Source organism: Puntigrus tetrazona, chromosome 7, assembly GCF_018831695.1.
Source record: "Puntigrus tetrazona isolate hp1 chromosome 7, ASM1883169v1, whole genome shotgun sequence".
NCBI classification, from domain to species: Eukaryota; Metazoa; Chordata; class Actinopteri; order Cypriniformes; family Cyprinidae; genus Puntigrus; species Puntigrus tetrazona.
Genome location: NC_056705.1, coordinates 16,878,134 through 16,896,199, shown reverse-complemented (window position 1 = coordinate 16,896,199; position 18,066 = coordinate 16,878,134). Strand labels below are relative to the sequence as shown.

The 18,066-nt window shown below is 38.4% G+C and overlaps 3 protein-coding genes across 5 annotated transcripts in view; all 3 read right to left on the bottom strand.

Moving 5' to 3' along the window:
- Positions 1-2,996: 2,996 nt before the first annotated feature.
- fbxo22 (F-box protein 22) lies at positions 2,997-7,576 on the bottom strand. Its single transcript, XM_043244679.1, has 7 exons — positions 7,371-7,576; positions 6,120-6,252; positions 5,905-5,983; positions 5,718-5,822; positions 5,472-5,624; positions 4,723-4,882; positions 2,997-4,525 (listed from the first exon to the last, which is right to left on the bottom strand). The coding sequence occupies exons 1-7, from the start codon at positions 7,499-7,501 to the stop codon at positions 4,132-4,134; spliced, it is 1,155 nt and encodes a 384-aa protein (XP_043100614.1). The 5' UTR covers positions 7,502-7,576; the 3' UTR covers positions 2,997-4,131.
- A 1,047-nt stretch (positions 7,577-8,623) lies between these two features.
- On the bottom strand, positions 8,624-14,175 carry tpma (alpha-tropomyosin). The gene is made up of 10 exons (XM_043244680.1): positions 13,941-14,175; positions 13,498-13,623; positions 11,460-11,593; positions 10,679-10,796; positions 10,462-10,532; positions 10,287-10,362; positions 10,103-10,165; positions 9,955-10,024; positions 9,517-9,595; positions 8,624-8,938 (listed from the first exon to the last, which is right to left on the bottom strand). The coding sequence occupies exons 1-10, from the start codon at positions 14,052-14,054 to the stop codon at positions 8,935-8,937; spliced, it is 855 nt and encodes a 284-aa protein (XP_043100615.1). The 5' UTR covers positions 14,055-14,175; the 3' UTR covers positions 8,624-8,934.
- A 3,144-nt stretch (positions 14,176-17,319) lies between these two features.
- tln2a (talin 2a) overlaps positions 17,320-18,066 on the bottom strand; it is a 42,356-nt gene continuing 41,609 nt past the window's right edge. For all 3 annotated transcript variants that reach the window (XM_043244862.1, XM_043244863.1, XM_043244864.1), the window contains one exon: positions 17,320-18,066. This exon is cut by the window's right edge and continues 1,519 nt beyond it. The gene's annotated coding sequence lies outside the window, so the exon portion shown is untranslated.

The following is an 18,066-nucleotide window of genomic DNA, read 5'->3' as shown; positions in this document are numbered from 1 at the left end:
CTAAATGTAAATAAAAGTTTTTGATAGTGGTCGTGCAGTTTTAATGGGATTAAAGTCACAGTTCAAGCGGACGGGTTATGAAAGATCTGAATAATTGAGTTCTGTGTCTAATGGTCAGAGCAGGAAGTGCTTGTCACGTATCTGCACTCAACACTTTCATTGTTACCCCAACTTACTGTCTCCCTCCATCAGTGTCAAAAGTATCTCAGAGGTAGTTTCAGGTCTAGTTTTCTTCACTTAGCAACATTCCATCAAACACAAACGAGAGCTGATATGATATGAAGATTTATAAAAGCATGTCTACTGCAAGTTTTCCAGTGCTATAAAGGCAGTGGGGGCAGTGTATAATTGGGTTTGTTGTTGTTGCTCACAGCGGAGTATTGTCTACTGCTTTTGAGAGAAACATGAAAAGAGTTGTTACAATAACTGACTGTGGTTTTATTAAAGTCATATCGGCTGTATGAATACTGATGTGGTTTTAGACAGAAGTGGTTCATTTGCACTTTGTTGGGGAGACTACAGAAGCACGAGGCCAGCTAAGAAAAGTTCGGTCAGAAACCACAAACACTTAAATGACCCAGAGACAGAAGTAGTCAGGCGAAACATGTAGATTGTCTCCCTTGTGAATTCTCAACTGTCCATTATTCCACCCAATGGTAATGTAGCTCTGCTGAATAATTGAGGCTTTGCATTCATTTGAGAGCCGAGTTCAGGGCGTAAGTGTGTGTCCGTATACTGTACATGGGTTTGAAACTCTTAACTCTTTTGATATTTACGGGGCCTGACCAGTCGACATCGCACATGAAGTACTTCACTGAATCATTTTTAAGGCTGGATATGTAGTATAGTATGATAATTAATAATAGCTACACGTGTAAACATTGCTAAAATGACTTAAAATGTATTATTATACATAACAAGTGTTTTAATAGTTTCTTAATGGTTCCTTCATTTTTAATGAGAACAGTTTATTGAAAATATGTTAGAACGTAGATAATATGTGTGACTTTTCAATCGTAAACATATGGTTTGGCTGGGGAACAAAACAGTATCCGTTCTCATTTACCGGCTCTTTGCACAATTAGCAGCGGTCTGTCACATTAGCATGTCATGCTTTTAGCATATCGTTGTACGTCCGACTCGCATTAGATTAACAACCTTGCGTAAATATTTGAGCACATTTAATTCACAACAAAATCGCGCTAAATTAATAATAGCTAATTAGCGTGATGCTCATTAAAGAATATCCAGTCGGGTGTCATGCTTATGTTGTGACAGTGCCTTGAATGATAAAGGAAATGTGCTTCTTCAGATCAGCGAGGTGGATGTGATGTACAAAACAAACACATCCTTAATCTTATGATTGTATTTAGAAATAATAAGAAGTGAAATGTAAAGGTTTTTTTTTTTTTTTTATTCATATCTCATTATTCCTTCGTGTTTTTTAGCCAGTGCCTCGTGCAAGAGCAGCATCAGTATAAACTAGTATGCCTGAACGCTTGAATTTGAACATAAATATATGCTCTCTGTGAACATAACATTAAGGCGTTTCCCCACCATATTGCATTGATACTGATTTTTAGTATTAGTCCCACGACAAAATAACAATATTAATGTTAACCTCCATACTGATAACATAATGAGACCTTAATATAATTGTCATTGTTGTAGATTTTACAAGAATGTACATTATCAGTTTTTCCAATCTAAATGATTATTTTGCTACTTTTCTGCTTCTTTGTGTTTGTAAAGCAGCCTAACAATTTCTGAATTGTTTCTCTGGGATTATTCGGCGCAGATATGAGCTATATATTATACTGTAGTTGTATAGTGTGCTTTCATTCTATACTCTGTAACATTCTACGGCACTTTTATTTTCTTCTGTAAATGCCTGACTAAATTTTACACACTTGGGATGTCTAACTCTGAGCAAAGTGGCCCACCCCCTGTGTGTGACCTACAAAACATTGCTCTTTATGACAATGGTCCCAAAGCTCAGGTCTGTCTGTCTTGTTTCAGAGGCTGCTCTCAACAGGGAAAGAGCCTTAAAGTGAGGCTGAATGTCCTTACTCCGTGTGCCCTGAGGCGACAATGTACAGGTTTAAAAACACCTGCACCCCAACAGATCCACACTTTTAGTGCACATCTCGATGCCTTGTTCCTTCAAAACGCTGCGTTTGTTCCTGAAAGCCAGATTTACCACAATTCCACCGGGGCCTTTTTGAGTGGCAGTGCGTATGGAACGTGACCGAAGAGATTGTGAGGAAGTAAACAGATGTTTTTGCTCTTTTTGCGACTTTAAAATAACTCACTCTTCACCTGAAAGAGGTTTTCACCTGCTGCAGCCCCTGGGGTCATGGGAATTACCGCGGGACTGAGGGAATTGTACTGCAACCCTAAAAGGCTTCAGTTTGCATTAGTCCTGAGGCAGTTTGCCATCTGACCACTGCCCCGATCGAGGGCTGCTCCAGGCTACCAGGCTACCTAACCGCAGGAACAGGAAACAGCCTGTCTGTTGTGATGTGCTCGACATTGACATCTAATACACACACAACGGAGAAAACTGGAGCTCACCCCCCTGCGACTAATGTTAAACATCACGTTTAACACTAATTTAACAGTGAATTATCAGTTTATTTAAGTTAAGTATTCATTTGATTAGTATTTATGTATTATGATTAATTTTGACTTGAACTAACAAATAGCTCCACTGTTGCACGAGAGCGCCATCTGCTGAGGAAAAAAAACGCATTCTTGAATATCTTGGACCCTTTTTACAGATTGAGAGTTTGTCCTGGCATTAAATGACTAAATTTTGTAAACACTATAGTGATGGGGCGACTAAATTTCACATCTTTCTTTCATCTGCTGTAACTCATTTCGTCACCCAGTTGTTTTTACTTTTGCCGTTGGAATAAATAGGAACACAAAATGTACATTTTCCGTGTTTCCATGCACATTTGGAAAGGTAAAAAATGGACTGCATCACACTAACCAACAGTTAGTGACATCATTTATTTTATTATATACATGCAGACATTATGGGCCAATCACTGCACAGCCCAGCAGCAGGTACAGATGAAGAAAAAAACAATACACCGCCGTAAAAATACAAGACAGTAGTAAAACTTACTTTCCTTAATGCAAAGCCAAGAATTATCTACTTAATCTTAAGAAAGTTGGGAAAAAGATTCTGCAACAACAGTTTAAATCAACCTTCTAAATACTGCAGCAAATATACTGTACATCTCTAGAATGCAGGACGATAGCCCTTTGAGACTTTACTTACCTGTAATTAACACAACGTGTTATTTAGCTAGTTCACAGAATAAACGATTAACCTTCAAGAACTCATCCAAACTGACGAATACAGAAATGGAGGACTACCCTGTTGGAATGAAACTTTTTTTTTTTAGAGATTTGATTAGGACATGCAGCATAAGTAAACTGAAATGTTACTTTTTCCACTTCTGTCCTTTATTATTCCAATACAGACCCTAAGAACTGTTAGCAAGTCAATTGTTGCTATATATAGCTATGTGCTGATAGGGTTAAGCTTTTTTTCCTTTCTTTCATTGTGAATACTTTTCCTGCAATCGGTGAAGTGAAGCAATCAAGCAGTGAAGATTGTGGATTTTTCGTTGAAGGTCCATCAGCCATACCAAGGTTGATGAACGGCTACATCATTAGTCTTTGCATCACGAATAGCTAAAAAGTGCATGAATTTTTCAAACTATTTGTATTTAAGGCCTGAATGGTTGACAGATCTCAGTTCTGCTATACAAATAAAAATGTTTTATATTTAAAACTGAAGTCCAAGGTCAAGGTTTAGCACCATGCCATTCAAACTAGAACCGTTCTCCATGTAATAACCTTTTCAAACAATTAGAATTAGCCTGCTCTCAAAGTTGTACCTGCGGGTCCCTAAATGTTTTTGTTGTCAAATGTCCTCCTTGGCATCCTGATTTAAGGAAAAAAAAAAAAAAGTCAAAAGCAAAAAACCTAGGAGAATTATATCTGGTCACCATCAGACCTGCTCTGTTAACTTAAACAAGCAGCTGGTGTCTGTCTTCAAAGATTAAGTTAATAAGAGGATTCCTAGACCTTTGCAGTCCCAGTTTTAAGTTTGTGTTAGCCGAAATGCACCAGAGTCATGACTGTAGTAAAAGAGTGCTGTAGTCCATCAGCATCGGTCTCGCTCAGTATGTAGTTCTCTTTGACGATACGGTCGCAGCCAATCTCCCCATTGCCAAAGAATCCCAAGAGAGGAATGTTGGGGAAGATCTTCCGGAAAGCGGTAGCCTCCACGTTGCGCTGGTTATTGTAGCTGTTATGGCCGCGGCCCACACAGGCAAACATGAAGCCCATGGTGTTTCTCTCTGGGATATTAGCAGCCTTCAGCCGCTGGATTGTGGCCTCTGCGGCTTTCGGGCTGCCTACATCCTGGTCCACAAGCACTGAGGCACCCTGGATCTTGGAGCCACTGAAGGTCAGTCCTACAGCACCAAAAGAGCCTGAAGAACAGCTGCAAACAGACAGAGCGCATATGAACCTCACTAACGAAGATTTGTAATAACGTCTGAGACAGTAGAGGAAACATAGCTTCCTGTTTGTGACACGGAGAAAATGTTACATTAAAAATGATCAATATGTGGACAGGTACAAGGTGAATGCTTACGGTAAATATGTTAACATGCTAGTTCAAAAACTTTCTTTACTTACCAGGTCGTGTTATTGGAAAAGGCCCTCTCAACTTGTCCTCCAACAATAAGTACATTATTTTGAGAAAGAGGTTCCAGTAGCTTGTTAAGAAAGCGCCCAGCTTTCCAGGTCTCATAGTCAAACATTAGCACCACCTTTAGATCAGGGTTATTAATCAACCCTGAAAACATAAACAAAAATACAGAGTATTTTGACATTACCATCCAACCAAACTAATGTCTATATACACTAGCATTCAAACGTTTGGGGTTAGTAAGCTGGAATGGCATGAGCTTGAGTAAACGATGACAAAATTCTCACTTTTGGGTGAACTCTAGCTTTAAATTGATCAAACATACATTTTTAATATTCTATCTCAAATTTAAAATGTGCTTTTGAACATTTTATTTTAAGAATCCTGAAACAAAACTCTCACAGTGTTCGTAAAGATAAAATCAGATTTCTGAAGCATCATGTGACGCTGTTGTCTGGGGTAATTGCTGCAGAAAATTCAGTGTTTTAATTTTTTTTTTAAATATATTCAATTAGAAAAGTAAGTAAGAGTTCTTTTTTTTTTTTTAAATGCTTATTGACCATATAAACAGCTTTGGTGAGCATAGAAACTTAGAAAGCATAGAATAGAGCATAGAAAACTAACAAAAACCCTTAACTCAAAGTTATTTCATTTAAACCAATTTCAAATGTTCACTGTTACATAAAAAATAAATAAATAAATAACTGCACCAGTTACTAAAATCTAAAATACTCACCTGCTTCCTCCATTGCTGAATCAGTCAGGGTCTTTTTGCAGAAGTGAAAAGGCCTGATGGTGACCCCATCCATGGCAGGGAAAAGCAGACTGAAGCCCGCTTCACCTTCTTCATGCTCTTCTGGGGGGCTGCTGGCTGAACCACTGGGGGTCACTAGAGCACACAGCACAAGATTTCAGTTACACTGCTGCACTGAGCCTTCAGTAACTCAGGGAGAGAGAGAGAGAGAGAGGCAGTCAGTCTTACCAACAATTCCTGATGCAACAATGCCTACTACATCACAAGTGCTAGGCAGTAAGCGTCTCAGCTTCTTGACGGGATCAGACTCCACTTCATTCTCACACTTCTTGGCTGTAATAAGGAAGGACGGAAGTGAAAGGTTAATCTCTTCATCATGACTAACAGGTTTATTACAAATAATCAAGTAACTTACCCTTTTTCTGTCTGTAACTAAAATTGAAGTTTTCTCCATCCACCATCAGGAGGGCTGTCTGGGGCAGCAGATAGACCTTCTGTGGGGAGTCAGAGAAAAGAAAAACATTTCAAACACCCGAAAAATAATAATAATAATAATAATCATAATAATAATGCTTGTCATTTTGAATAACTTTAAATTTGTCCTTGTTACAAAAAAAAAGACAATCAGACCTCCAAGTCGTCCGCCATAGTTCTAAGCAAAACATGCTCCTCGTATACGGATGAGCCAGAGGCAGAGAGCCAGGTCAGTCTCTGCTGCGTCCTCAGGACTCTGCGCGCACAATTCCTCCATAGCCTACACACACTACAGAACAAGAAACATTAATATCAACATACAAACAGACACCGATATAAACATCACATAACGCTTCAGTATGCAACTGACTTTATTGGTATTGTTTTGTTTAAGTATTGTTTAATAAAACTAAGGTTACTTGCTTTTAATAACATATCAAATTATTAATGTTTCATTATTATTATTCATTTTTATGGTTCATATATATTGATATACACTATACTGCCAAAAGTATTGGGTCCCCCTCTTCTAATGAACAGGTTTGACTACTTTAATAATATCCATGAGTACAAATCTTAATGTTAAAGCATATAAAGATATTCTAGAGAATTGTGTGCTTCTAATTCTAAAGCAGCAGTTTGGATAAGACCCTTTTCTATTTTAGCATGACAGTGCCTCTGTGTATAAGGCAAGGTTAAAAAGATCGGGAAACTACTTAACTACCAAAACAAGCTGAGATATTATTATAAACTCAAATACAAACAATAAAACCTGAGAGTAAGACACCGTAGTTTGTATAACGTTAATTAATTATATAACAGCTTATATAGTAAAGGATTGTCAAAATTACGACAATAATAATGAATTCTACGCATATGAATTAAAGTGCTCCTCGTACATGGCTGAGCCAGATCCTAAAATGTTAATTATTTAAGTAAAATATAACTTAAGTGTTTCATTGTATGATCTTGGTGTTTGCATTTTATACTATTAAGTGAAACTTTAACAGATCAGCTGACAAAGAAGCTGTTAAAAGAAACCCCTAATTAATCATCGCTTAAAGGTTAAACAGTCCTTTTTTACGAATCTGAGTGTCTGCTGATGATGACTATAATCAGAAGTCCTTTATTAATACATCATCACATTTTGAAATAATTACGAAACTGAAAGAATGTAATAACTGGCGCATTCTAGTTGATCCAAGTCTTGAGAAAGAAAAAGCGAAACCAGGACTATCGTACCAACCTAATCACCCAACATAGTAAACGTGTACATTGAAATGCCGTTTACTGTATATATAAAAAGAGTTTATATAATACTGCTTGAACTGTGATGAACTGAATGGGGTCTTGTGATTAGCTCAACGCTAACAGGCTAAAACATAAACACTCCGCTAAAATCATTACCTTGCTATCCGGAGGAGATTTTTAGTCGGAACAAATGTCAAAATCCTCTCCACGACCTCGGCAACATTACTCAGGACATATCCAGCTTTAGTTTCCCCCAAGATGTTTGGAGAAGCTGCATCCCCTTCCATTTTCACACGGACTCTCTTCTCTCATCTGACCCTCCAAGACGGAGCCGGAACCGGAAGTTGGTTAAAAGTCTCAAAACGAACACTGACTACACAGACCCCTGACTGCACGTACCATGAAAAAAAAACCTGCCAGTGTCAAATAAATAAAGACGCGACAAGTATGTTCATGCAAGTTTGCAAATGTGGCATTTTAAAATAAATTTATTTTTATTTAATTTGTTGCAAAAGAAGTAAACATTTATATTTGTGACCTGAGGGTTGCACATTGCCTGTATATTAGAAATGCCATTTTTTTAAAAAATGTGATAAACACGGACTGATAGTTTTATAATTGTCTAATTCAGATAATTAATCTAGAAATATTTTTTCCGATTTTAAAAGGACTACTGACATAAGTAAATATCGTCTACTCCTACAACACAACTCACCTTTGGTAATGATCCAAGGTGTGTTATATAATGCAGAAGGCACTTTTTCTTTACATAAAATGGCTGTTCACAATTTAAAGGAAACATGGTTTCCATGATTTTTCACATTTATAATGAAAGCTTTAACTTTTGTGACTCTCGAAGATGCAACCCATACACAGTACATCCACACATTTTATAATATACCTCTAGCCTTGGCATAAAAAAGCTCAAGATCCACAGCATCAGTAGTAACAGAAAAATTAAATTGTGTATTATCTGTCATCATAGATTATTGGTTACTCTGTGTGCAACACAAATGAATAGACTGTGTTCATATTCGGTGTATGCCCTGTTTTGTCTCACTCTGTTAAAATTCATTGAGTGCTAAACTGAGCTCATGTGAAAGGACCCGGTTTTTCTGGAACTGCTGATAGAAGGAGTCTGGTGAGAAGAGAAGAGAAGAGAAGAGAAGAGAAGAGAAGAGAAGAGAAGAGAAGAGAAGAGAAGAGAAGAGAAGAGAAGAGTGAAGATTAAAGGAGAAATGTTAGTTCCAAAAGCATTTACCCAATATGGTTTGCTTAAGTTTATGCTAAAATATATATTTTTTTATCCAATATTTACAATGTCACAGAACCTGTGCTGTAAAATGTGATGGAATGAATAGGAGAATTACAGCTGTGCATGAGCTGCCAAAGAGAGAAGCAACATGAGGTGATGAGAAGGAGCTTTTTTTGGACTTTATTCAAGCTTCTCGACAATAAATTAAGGACATATGAAATCAAAAGAGATAAGACATACTAAAGAGAGAAAGGAGTGGGGAGCTTACAGAGATGGGAGGAAGTTTTATTTTACAGAAAGCAAAAAATTTCTGTACAAGTGATGGGACTATAGAACTGAGAACTCCATCCCCACTGAGAATAGTGTGGTGGAGAAAAGCGGCAACAGAAAAATAGAGAAACACAGAGGAAATGAAGGAGTTGCCACTCAGATGGTGCCCGGAGCCAGAGATGAGATGTAAAAAATTTAACTGTGCAAGGGGAGAAAAAAAAAAAGAATTTTTGAAAGAGGAAAGTGATATTAAACAATAAAAGACATGCAGACTTATAAAAAGACTGTCAGTGTTACATAAATACACATATATTTGGTTCATGCATGTAAAATGATTACATCAGGCATATTGAGATTATTTTTTTATTAACAGAGAAATAATTTAGCAAGTTGCAAAAAATGTAAACATAATGTTTACATTTACAAATTAGTTGAAATAAATCAGAAATGAAAAAAGAGATGGTTTAAAACAAACGGATGGTGATATCAAACAGCAAAAGGCATGCCAGAGATTAAAAAAAGAATATCAACATGCATTCCAGATGAAAGTGTGTGTAATTTTTGTGTAGTCTCATTTTTTTACACAACTTTATACCAAGTAAATCAATAGAAGGGTTTATGTCAAGCATGCTTTTAACCACTGGGTTCAGTCTAAAATCCTTCATCAAACCTGAAAATAAGATTATACTAGCACACAGAGAAACTGGAGAAGCCATTAAACCAAACATGTATGCACACTCACATACATGAACACGAGTAACATGTGGTGATATTTACATGGAGGTCATGTCGTTGAGAGCGTGGTCCAGCTCCTCGCTGATGGCTTTGTACTTGAGTTTCTGAGCATACAATTCATCTAAAGTAGCCAATTAAAGGCCAGAATAGTAGAGGGGTGTTGAGTGGAGAGGAATGGAAAAGAATGGAGAAACGAGAAAATAAGGGAAAGGAAGCAACGCAAAGGCGGACCGAACAATGACAAGTTGCAGAAAAAGAGAAACAGGTAAAAGAAACGGCTAGGGAAACAATAATTCAACAGAAATGAAATGAAATGAAGTGAAATGACCTTTCTTAATCTACATATCCTTTAATTCACTATGTGAACTGTTTACCGTAGCAGACAAACAAACCTAAACCTGATATTCCAAGGATGTGTCTTTGTAACTTTAAGGATTTAACCCGTGTCTAATAGCAACAGTGAGGTACAAGTTGACATACCCTCCAGATCATCAATGGTCTTCTCAAGCTTGGCGACTGATCTCTCAGCGAACTCAGCACGAGTCTCAGCCTGGAACACAGAGGGATGTCAGGCCCTCTTTTATGGAAGCACACACACAAACACAAGATGGTGGCTGAATGAACTCACCTCCTTCAGCTTGTCGGTCAAGACCTTGATCTCCTCCTCATATTTGTCCTCTTTAGCGGAGTACTGTAGACAGGAAAGAGACAAGAGAGGATTAACGCGCCGTCTATAAACAAACACGCAAAACAAAAATACACACGAATTCACACATACACAGAAATCTGTCTACAAACATTCACACGCTTACCTTCTCAGCCTGGGCTTCCAGGGACTTCATGTTGTTGGTCACAGTTTTCAACTCCTCCTCCAGCTCAGAGCACTTGCTATAGGTGGGAGTGACAGAATTTTAGACCATAAATGACACACCGAGACGAAGATATGCAGGTATGTTTTTAAAAAGTGGCCAGTTTGTTCGTTTTTACCTCTCATTGAGCTCAGCACGCTCTTCAGTACGCTCCAGCTCACCCTCAACAATCACCAGCTTACGGGCCACCTGTGTACCAGCACAAAGAAGTGCGCGTGTGTTATGTTGTCTAAGATGAAGACATTGTGTATTGGAAATGATTTATTAATCTTTTTTTATTGTACTTGTTCATAATAAATGGTAAGAGAAGGTAATGGGAAAGAGAGAAAACTGACCTCCTCATACTTGCGGTCGGCCTCCTCAGCAATGTGCTTGGCCTCCTTCAACTGGATCTCCTGCAGCTCCATCTTCTCCTCATCCTTCAGGGCCCTGTTCTCAATGACCTTCATGCCTCTGAGAGAGACAAGAGAAGAGAGAGGTGTTATTAAACCCCTGTAAAAATCATGAAACCTATTGCATATGTATTGCATATTGATAGTTTATAATAAACTATCAATTTGAATTAGTGTCTATTTCCTCCCTTTAAAATGCAATATATATCATTAAAATCATACAGTGCTATTTGACTGGTTTGACATAATATACTAAATTAATGTTCCAAATTAAATTAATATTTTTACATTCATTATTACCCCACTTTGTAATTTATATAATTCTACAAATTCTTTATTGTGGTTTTAAATTGCATTTAAAAATGATGTTTGTGTATTTTTGTATATTTGTGGAAACAATACATTGTATGGTATTGTATTTTTCTTTTATGATTGACAAGAATCTTTAGGATATTAACTTTAAATTAGTAATATGCATTACTAAGCACTTTACTTTCTAATATTTTAAATACTGAGATTTTTTGCACCCTCAGATTCCAGATTTTCAAATAGTTGTATAGCTTATTCACTCAGCTTTCAGGTGTGACTGGTGGTCCAGGGTCACATTATGTCCATTATGTCCTCATGCCATTTATTGCAAAAAAAAAGAAAGTTTATTTAAGGGTCTCAGGACTCTGTTTTGCGCCCTGGTTGTAGGAAGTGGCCTCTGAGTTTTCATACACACCTCTCACTCTCATCAGCAGCCTTCTCAGCCTCCTCCAGCTTCTGCAGAGCAGTGGCCAGACGCTCCTGAGCGCGATCCAACTCCTCCTCAACCAGCTGGATACGTCTGTTCAGGGAAGCGACGTCGCCCTCAGCCTGCGCGCGGACAGCGAGTGATGAGATCACAGCGCACTAACACCTCCACGCCACATTCATAACACAATTAAACTGCGCTTTCGTGCAAAAAAAAAAAACCTCTAGAACTTACAGATTCGTTTTACATACTACGGTTTTAAACGTGATATCCAAACGCTAGCGTCTACCAATTTTCTGGGAAACACTGCATCATTAAAGCAACGCGTCGTTTAAAGATGGGAGGACGTCACCTGTCGAAAAGCACCACCGCCCTCTCCATCCATTACGCGCCAGCACGCGGTCATCTAACGACGTTGTTTAAGCATCATTTTAAAGTGATTTTCTCTTTCTTTTGATTTGATCTGATGCGAAAACGCGCTGCTAATGCACTTAAATCATTATCGTAAGCTCACAGATTGCCTGGCCGCGCGCTCGGACTCGAGATCCTCCTGCAGTCTCTGTATTCTGCTCTCAGCATCGTCTGCTTGCTCTTGCAGTGACCTGATTTTCTTTTTCACAGCGTCGAGATACGCCGTGCCAGCAGCCATCACGGATCCTGCGGTTTGTTTGGATGGGGTGTCACGGGGTGTTAACGGCGCTCCAGTATAGCAGCCCACCCTGATTCCCAGCCAGTGACTGGTAACGCTTTGCCAAAAACCGGAAGTCAATGGATCTAGGCTGTATTGTCGTTTTTAAATCACCTGGCCCACTTATAGCCTAACTAAACGAGAAATGTCGATGAGTTTCCTGCGTTATCAAAAGGATGAATACTGTCATTAATACTGAACGGTATTAAAGATACTAATTTAACGAGATGATCGAAACCGCGTTGTTGTTAAATGCATTTTCATCTCTCCGCCTATTCGTTTCACTTTGTTGCTTTTATAGATTTTGCACTCATTTAGGTACTGGATTCTGTGCAACCTGTTAACTGTGCCATTGTCTAGGCGTACAGCGCCATCTTGTGAAATGTTGCTGCAATACAGGTCGAAGCACAATTCATTGAGTGGGATAACTGTTTTCTGAGTGAACAGAGCATTTTAGTCTCAACAAAAAAATAGGGTCCTACAAGTACAAGTTAACATGGCTAAAAGTTTCCAGTTTAAAATGCGTTATATACTACTAGAAATTGACCACAATAGTTTATAGTTAAAGATTAGCTAACTTCGCTAGGGGCGCCAAAAGCTAGGCTAATGGGGTGCCAAGGCGATTCTATGGGAACTGCGGCCACAAAATAACTGATAGGAATTACTTTAGAATTTCCTCCAAAGTCAGGGAACAATTATCAATTTCTAATTATTAAAATAAAAACGTGTCATAAATAAGATAATGGGCCATTACGTTTTGATTACATAATAGTTTATTAGGCTAATAAAACAAATAGGTGGTTTGGTATTTATTAGTCCAAGCTATTCACCAATATATATCTTATTAGATAATATAATTGTTTGTATCTTTTATCGAACTAGCTTGATGGGTGAACGCTGGTCTTAAGTCTTCCGCGAGGGTGAGGTGAAATCCTACACGGACCCCTATTAAGACGCCTGTAGGTGGGCAAACGCACCCCATGCTTTCCTTATAAAGCGCACTGCTAATTTTAACCCGCCGTTTGCATACACTCTCCTGCAACTGTACATATGGCAGACCGTTTTCCCATCTGTGTCTTGGTATTCGTTTACCAGGTGGTGCAAACACACTTAAGAATGGACGGTGTCGTTTTAAAAGGCTACGTTTTGCAGTTCCCGATAGTTTAGTAGGTGAAAAAAAAAAAAAACAATACGTGATGGTAAAATTACTACGTGGTGGTAAAAATGAAATCAAGTGTAGGCCTATAGAGTAAGTTCAACAGACAAGTCTGTCTAGTAGGCATAGGCACAGGTTGCGTGACATCAGACGGGAGACCCTAAGTTTCCGTGAATGCTTACATCGGTAGCCTTCTTCTCAGCCAGCTCCAGTTTCTCCTGAGCATCCTTCAGGGCTTCAGAGTATTTGTCCAACTCATCCTCGGTTGCCTTCAGCTTCTTCTGCAGGGCGACCAGGTCATCCTCGAGCTACAGGAGGAACGCGTGTGTGAATACACATAGAGAGAGACGAGGACAGCTGCCAGCTGCGTTTATAAAATAACCATGCATTATTGCAATTAAGTTAATCATGCATGATCAACCAAAGAGATAGTCTACTGTAGCAGTGAGACATCTGACATCAAAAAGTTAAAGTAGAATTAAAAATAAAACAGAAGGCAAACAGAAAAGATTATTTAAAATTCAATTATGTCATAAGCAAAAAACAAAAGCAGACTATGTAAAGTCTGATTATTAAAGATGCAACGGAGCCGTCCAGATGCACGAGCGCCCGGTTCAAGTCCAACCTGCTTGCTTCTGTCCTCTGCTCCCTTCTTATCGGCCTCAGCCTGCTCTGCTCTGTCCAAGGCATTCTCCTTGTCGAGCTTGAGCATCTGCATCTTCTTCTTAATGGCATCCATGGCTGCGTTTGTGTATGGGTGGTAGCACCAAACACTGGACTGAGAGAGGCGATGAGCGTCTGTGCTGTACTGAACGCTGAGCTGGAGTGCGAGCTGGTCTCGCTGTAGCCTGTCAAATATGTGCCTTCACAGGAGCCTGAGAAGTTCCGCAAGACACCCAATACTTTTTTGGGAACGGCCCATAGCGGTTCCTCCTGCGTCGCGTCTTTTTTTAAGGATCTGGACGGCGATTCGCTGCCCTCAGACATTTGACCATTGAAATGCCTATATATGGGATCTGAGGGCCAAGACGTCTTACAAGGGGGCCGTGTTCCTATTTCTAACACCCTGAACCTGGAGAGAAAACGAGGGAAGAGGAGCAAAACTGTCCGGAAAGCAATTTACACGTTGTCCAATTGATGCAAAACGCTGATTATGCGAACCACAACGTATAATGTATGAGCTGGCTAAATAAAAAGTCATTTTTTTTTCCATCCATAAAATCTTTACAAAGAAAAAGTAAAAGTCGTTATAGAGAGGGAATAAAATCGATTGATTTTATACAGCACACGGGGGGCTCATGAAAGTGATTATCTTAAGGGAAGGCGTTACTATCTCTGGGTCACTCTCCTAACAGAGAGGCATGTCAACGAGTCCCTCAGGCATTGTTCATAATCTGAAGAGCTTTAGATACGGTGGCTGTTGAACAGCAATCTCTCAGCACGCTTGCATTCATTGCCAAGCACCGTACTGGCTTTAATCGTCCGCGGTAAAACCCCCCAAATCTCTTGGAATCACAACGACGTGTCGTGTGGCACAGCTACAGCTGTCAGCCATGCCGACAAGATACAAGCCGCGTGTAACGCCTCTATCCGAGCTTTGCTACATCATTTAATAAATTTTCACTTAGGAGTGAGGTTACTTGGTTCAGATTTCTTCTAGCCCGCTTGCAAGCTAGAACAGTTAGTGATTTGCTCTATATTTGTTCTACAGTTTATAACAGTCGAACTGTAATGGGATATTTGGATAAGAAGATCACCAGATGCAGTCTTTCTACAAAGCTGAGGTGTTCGCCCTTAACATTAATTTCTTATACTCTCACATTCCCACACCATGAACTTTCCTCCAGGAGGTTATTTTTACCCTTCGCCTCCTGAAGGAAGCACCTGCCACGGTCTCTTCTTAGCTGTTGTAAGACAAGCTTTTCTACACACACAACTAAGCTTAATCTTGAATCACACAATGTTTTTATCATTGTCTACTACAAATGTAAGGAACAATTGTAAGTGCATTTTTATTATAGCAATTCAGCATGCATGGAACATATGTAGCATGAACACTTGACTTTTCCATGCTTTGATGATCTAATATTAGCGTTAGGGGAAAAAACATGCAGTGTGAATTGTTTCTTTTAATATATTATTAATATATTATGCATACTGCCTTGATATAGATTATAATCACCTATGCTCTTTTCATTAAAAAGACTCCAAAGAGGCATTTTTCTGTGAACAGTTCTTAAAATATATATTTTGTAATAATCTCAAGAAACTTTTCCCGCTATAGAGAACCTAGTTTCCACCATTTACCAATAAATAACCTTGATATCTAAAAGCCTGTTGTAATTTCATTCTTTTTCTCACTTTCTGCAGTTAGTCTTTCAGAATGATCAGACTACTATGTTATATCCAGAGACATTCAAGCAGACGTGCAAAGCTTCCTCTTGGGGAAAACCTTTCAACAACGCACTTATTCCTGGCACCTCAACCTGTTAAATGCCTTTGATTCAACTTCAAGATTTTCTGAATGCTGCTGAATAGGCTACAGCTTATGGCTATTCTGTACCATCTGAATAAAGCAATTTAGAGCGACGTCATTTTAATTAGTTTACAGAAAGCTGCAAAATGAAAACGCAGTACTCATGGAAACTGTTCAAATTTGATATGCCGGGTTATATTTCTGTTTACGGAGATCAAAGATAAAAGCATGTATGCTGGAGAGAGCGGAGCTGCTGTTACAGTCTAATGGAATTAAACAGCTATAAACTCTATTATGTTGGCAGAGTAACTATTACACATATAAGATACGACCACACACACATGTGTACTTCTCACCATCTTCTCCTCTCCCAATGGAAGTTATAAACACCAATGCTTTAAACTTGTGTTAGAAAACATCTACCGTTTGAGGTAATTTGACAGTTATACTTGCCAAACCAATTGCAACTCTAATTGTACCAACTGTAAATCTTTAAACATGCATATCTGCTATGACCATCTCCCCACAGGGGACTAAAATTAGCACCTCCTCGAGTATGTGATCCCACCCAATATAGCCCCATACCCTCATGCTGACTAAGACATACCACCTCTGCCCTACCCCCATGCCCATGTCTTAAAGGAGCAGTCAGCCCGAACTTAGTGCACTACTGTCATATTGAGTTGATCCATAGTGGCAGACTACTCATTTCAGTTCACAATCATAAAGAATAGCTCAGAATAACAGCAAAACTGCAGACAGAAACATGCTCTAAATGAGTGAGACGATGTTTGTGTCAGCCACTTCAACAAAACATGTAACTCTTTTAGACGTAAATATCGCAAAGCACAAGTGAAAGAACATAAAGGTGACACATAAAAGGCAATGTTGATTCTATATTGCATCTTAGAGATTTATAACCTTCTAAATTGAGACTACACAAACTTACAGATGACTGCGTAGAACATTAATTCAAACTTAAGCTCGCAAGCTTATTACTCCTTCCCTCGAAAATAATACTGAACTTACATATTTGATATTCTTTTAAGCGAGCTTATATTCTATTTTTAGTACCAGCTATAGTAACCAACCATTTTAGAATACCACTTTTTGTTATAGTACACTTTCCTGGATGTTTCCCTATATAGCTGTGTACATGTTGGAATGTAAACTGTATGAATGAAAAAGTATCAATACAAATACTAATAATAATGTTATTAACAAAGTAGGGCCGCGCAACTAATCGAATGCCACAATTACGTAATAGGCAATTAATTGTTTGTAGTCCACTTATGTTATTTCTTTTACATGTTATCGTAAAGGTTTTTGTTCATTGTTCAACACCATGCATATTTTGTAACAAATATCCAATCCGATGTATAGTTCACATTTCAGGTTTGAAACTATAGAAAAGACATACGCTTGTTTATTTTCATCTAAAAATATAGCACGTGGTTGCTTTTAGCAATGGTATAAACATCATTCAACGTAAATTGTGATGACCGCAAATAATAACAGACAATTATGATTGTGCAGCCCTATAACAAAGTTTTAATGCATTATTATTGTACTCACTGAACACACACTCAAAATGATTAAAGAGGATAAAGAAGGTCACAGGTACCTGAGGCCCAATTGCTTTTGTAATATACTTTAATCAATGAAGGATTTAAATGTTTTTGTGAGTTAATTCTCTTATATACCACTTACGAGACATTAAAAATAAGAATTGGGATAGTTAACTCACTGTTCAGTGCACAACATTGGCAATTCACATTCAGATCAAAAAAGTAAAAGAAAAACATTCCATACAAACAACATTTGAAGAGCAGTGTACTTTTAAACCCTTTATTTTACGTTAAAATGTTCTTCCATACAGGTAGAAGCTTTACATGTACAACTTTTACTGCAATGCTCTTACAGGCAATCGTTCAAAGACACCCACAAATAAACAAACAAAGTCAATTGGTTTTCTCAAAATGTGGAGTCACTTTCAGGACTTTCTCAATATTTAGGACTTCTATAGTCAACTACAGAATGCATGAGCTGGCAACACTAATCATTCTCCAGCTCTGCCATTAAATGTAATAGAGCATGCACAAAAAGAAAATGCGGTACAAAAGTGTGCTGTCTTAACATAGTCAAATGTTTGTATATAAGCCATATACATTTACAGCAACATGAAGCAGACAGACACTTTCCAGGCAGATCTAAAGGGGGAACTGCTTAAAGTGAGTTTCACAGGCCACTTTATGACAATGACTTGCTGTAGTAA

Bases quoted from the DNA above. Each gene is read 5' to 3' on its own strand.
- fbxo22 (XM_043244679.1), bottom strand. From the start codon at position 7,501: ATGGAAGGGGATGCAGCTTCTCCAAACATCTTGGGGGAAACTAAAGCT. The intron at 5,823-5,904 runs GTAAGTTACTTG...TCCTTATTACAG, and splicing joins TAGTTACAGACAGAAAAAGG to CCAAGAAGTGTGAGAATGAA. The intron at 4,526-4,722 runs GTAAGTAAAGAA...GTCTGTTTGCAG, and splicing joins TTTTCCAATAACACGACCTG to CTGTTCTTCAGGCTCTTTTG.
- tpma (XM_043244680.1), bottom strand. From the start codon at position 14,054: ATGGATGCCATTAAGAAGAAGATGCAGATGCTCAAGCTCGACAAGGAG. The intron at 13,624-13,940 runs GTTGGACTTGAA...TTCCTCCTGTAG, and splicing joins CAGAGGACAGAAGCAAGCAG to CTCGAGGATGACCTGGTCGC. The intron at 10,363-10,461 runs GTAAAAACGAAC...TCCCACCTATAG, and splicing joins CGTGCTGAGCTCAATGAGAG to CAAGTGCTCTGAGCTGGAGG.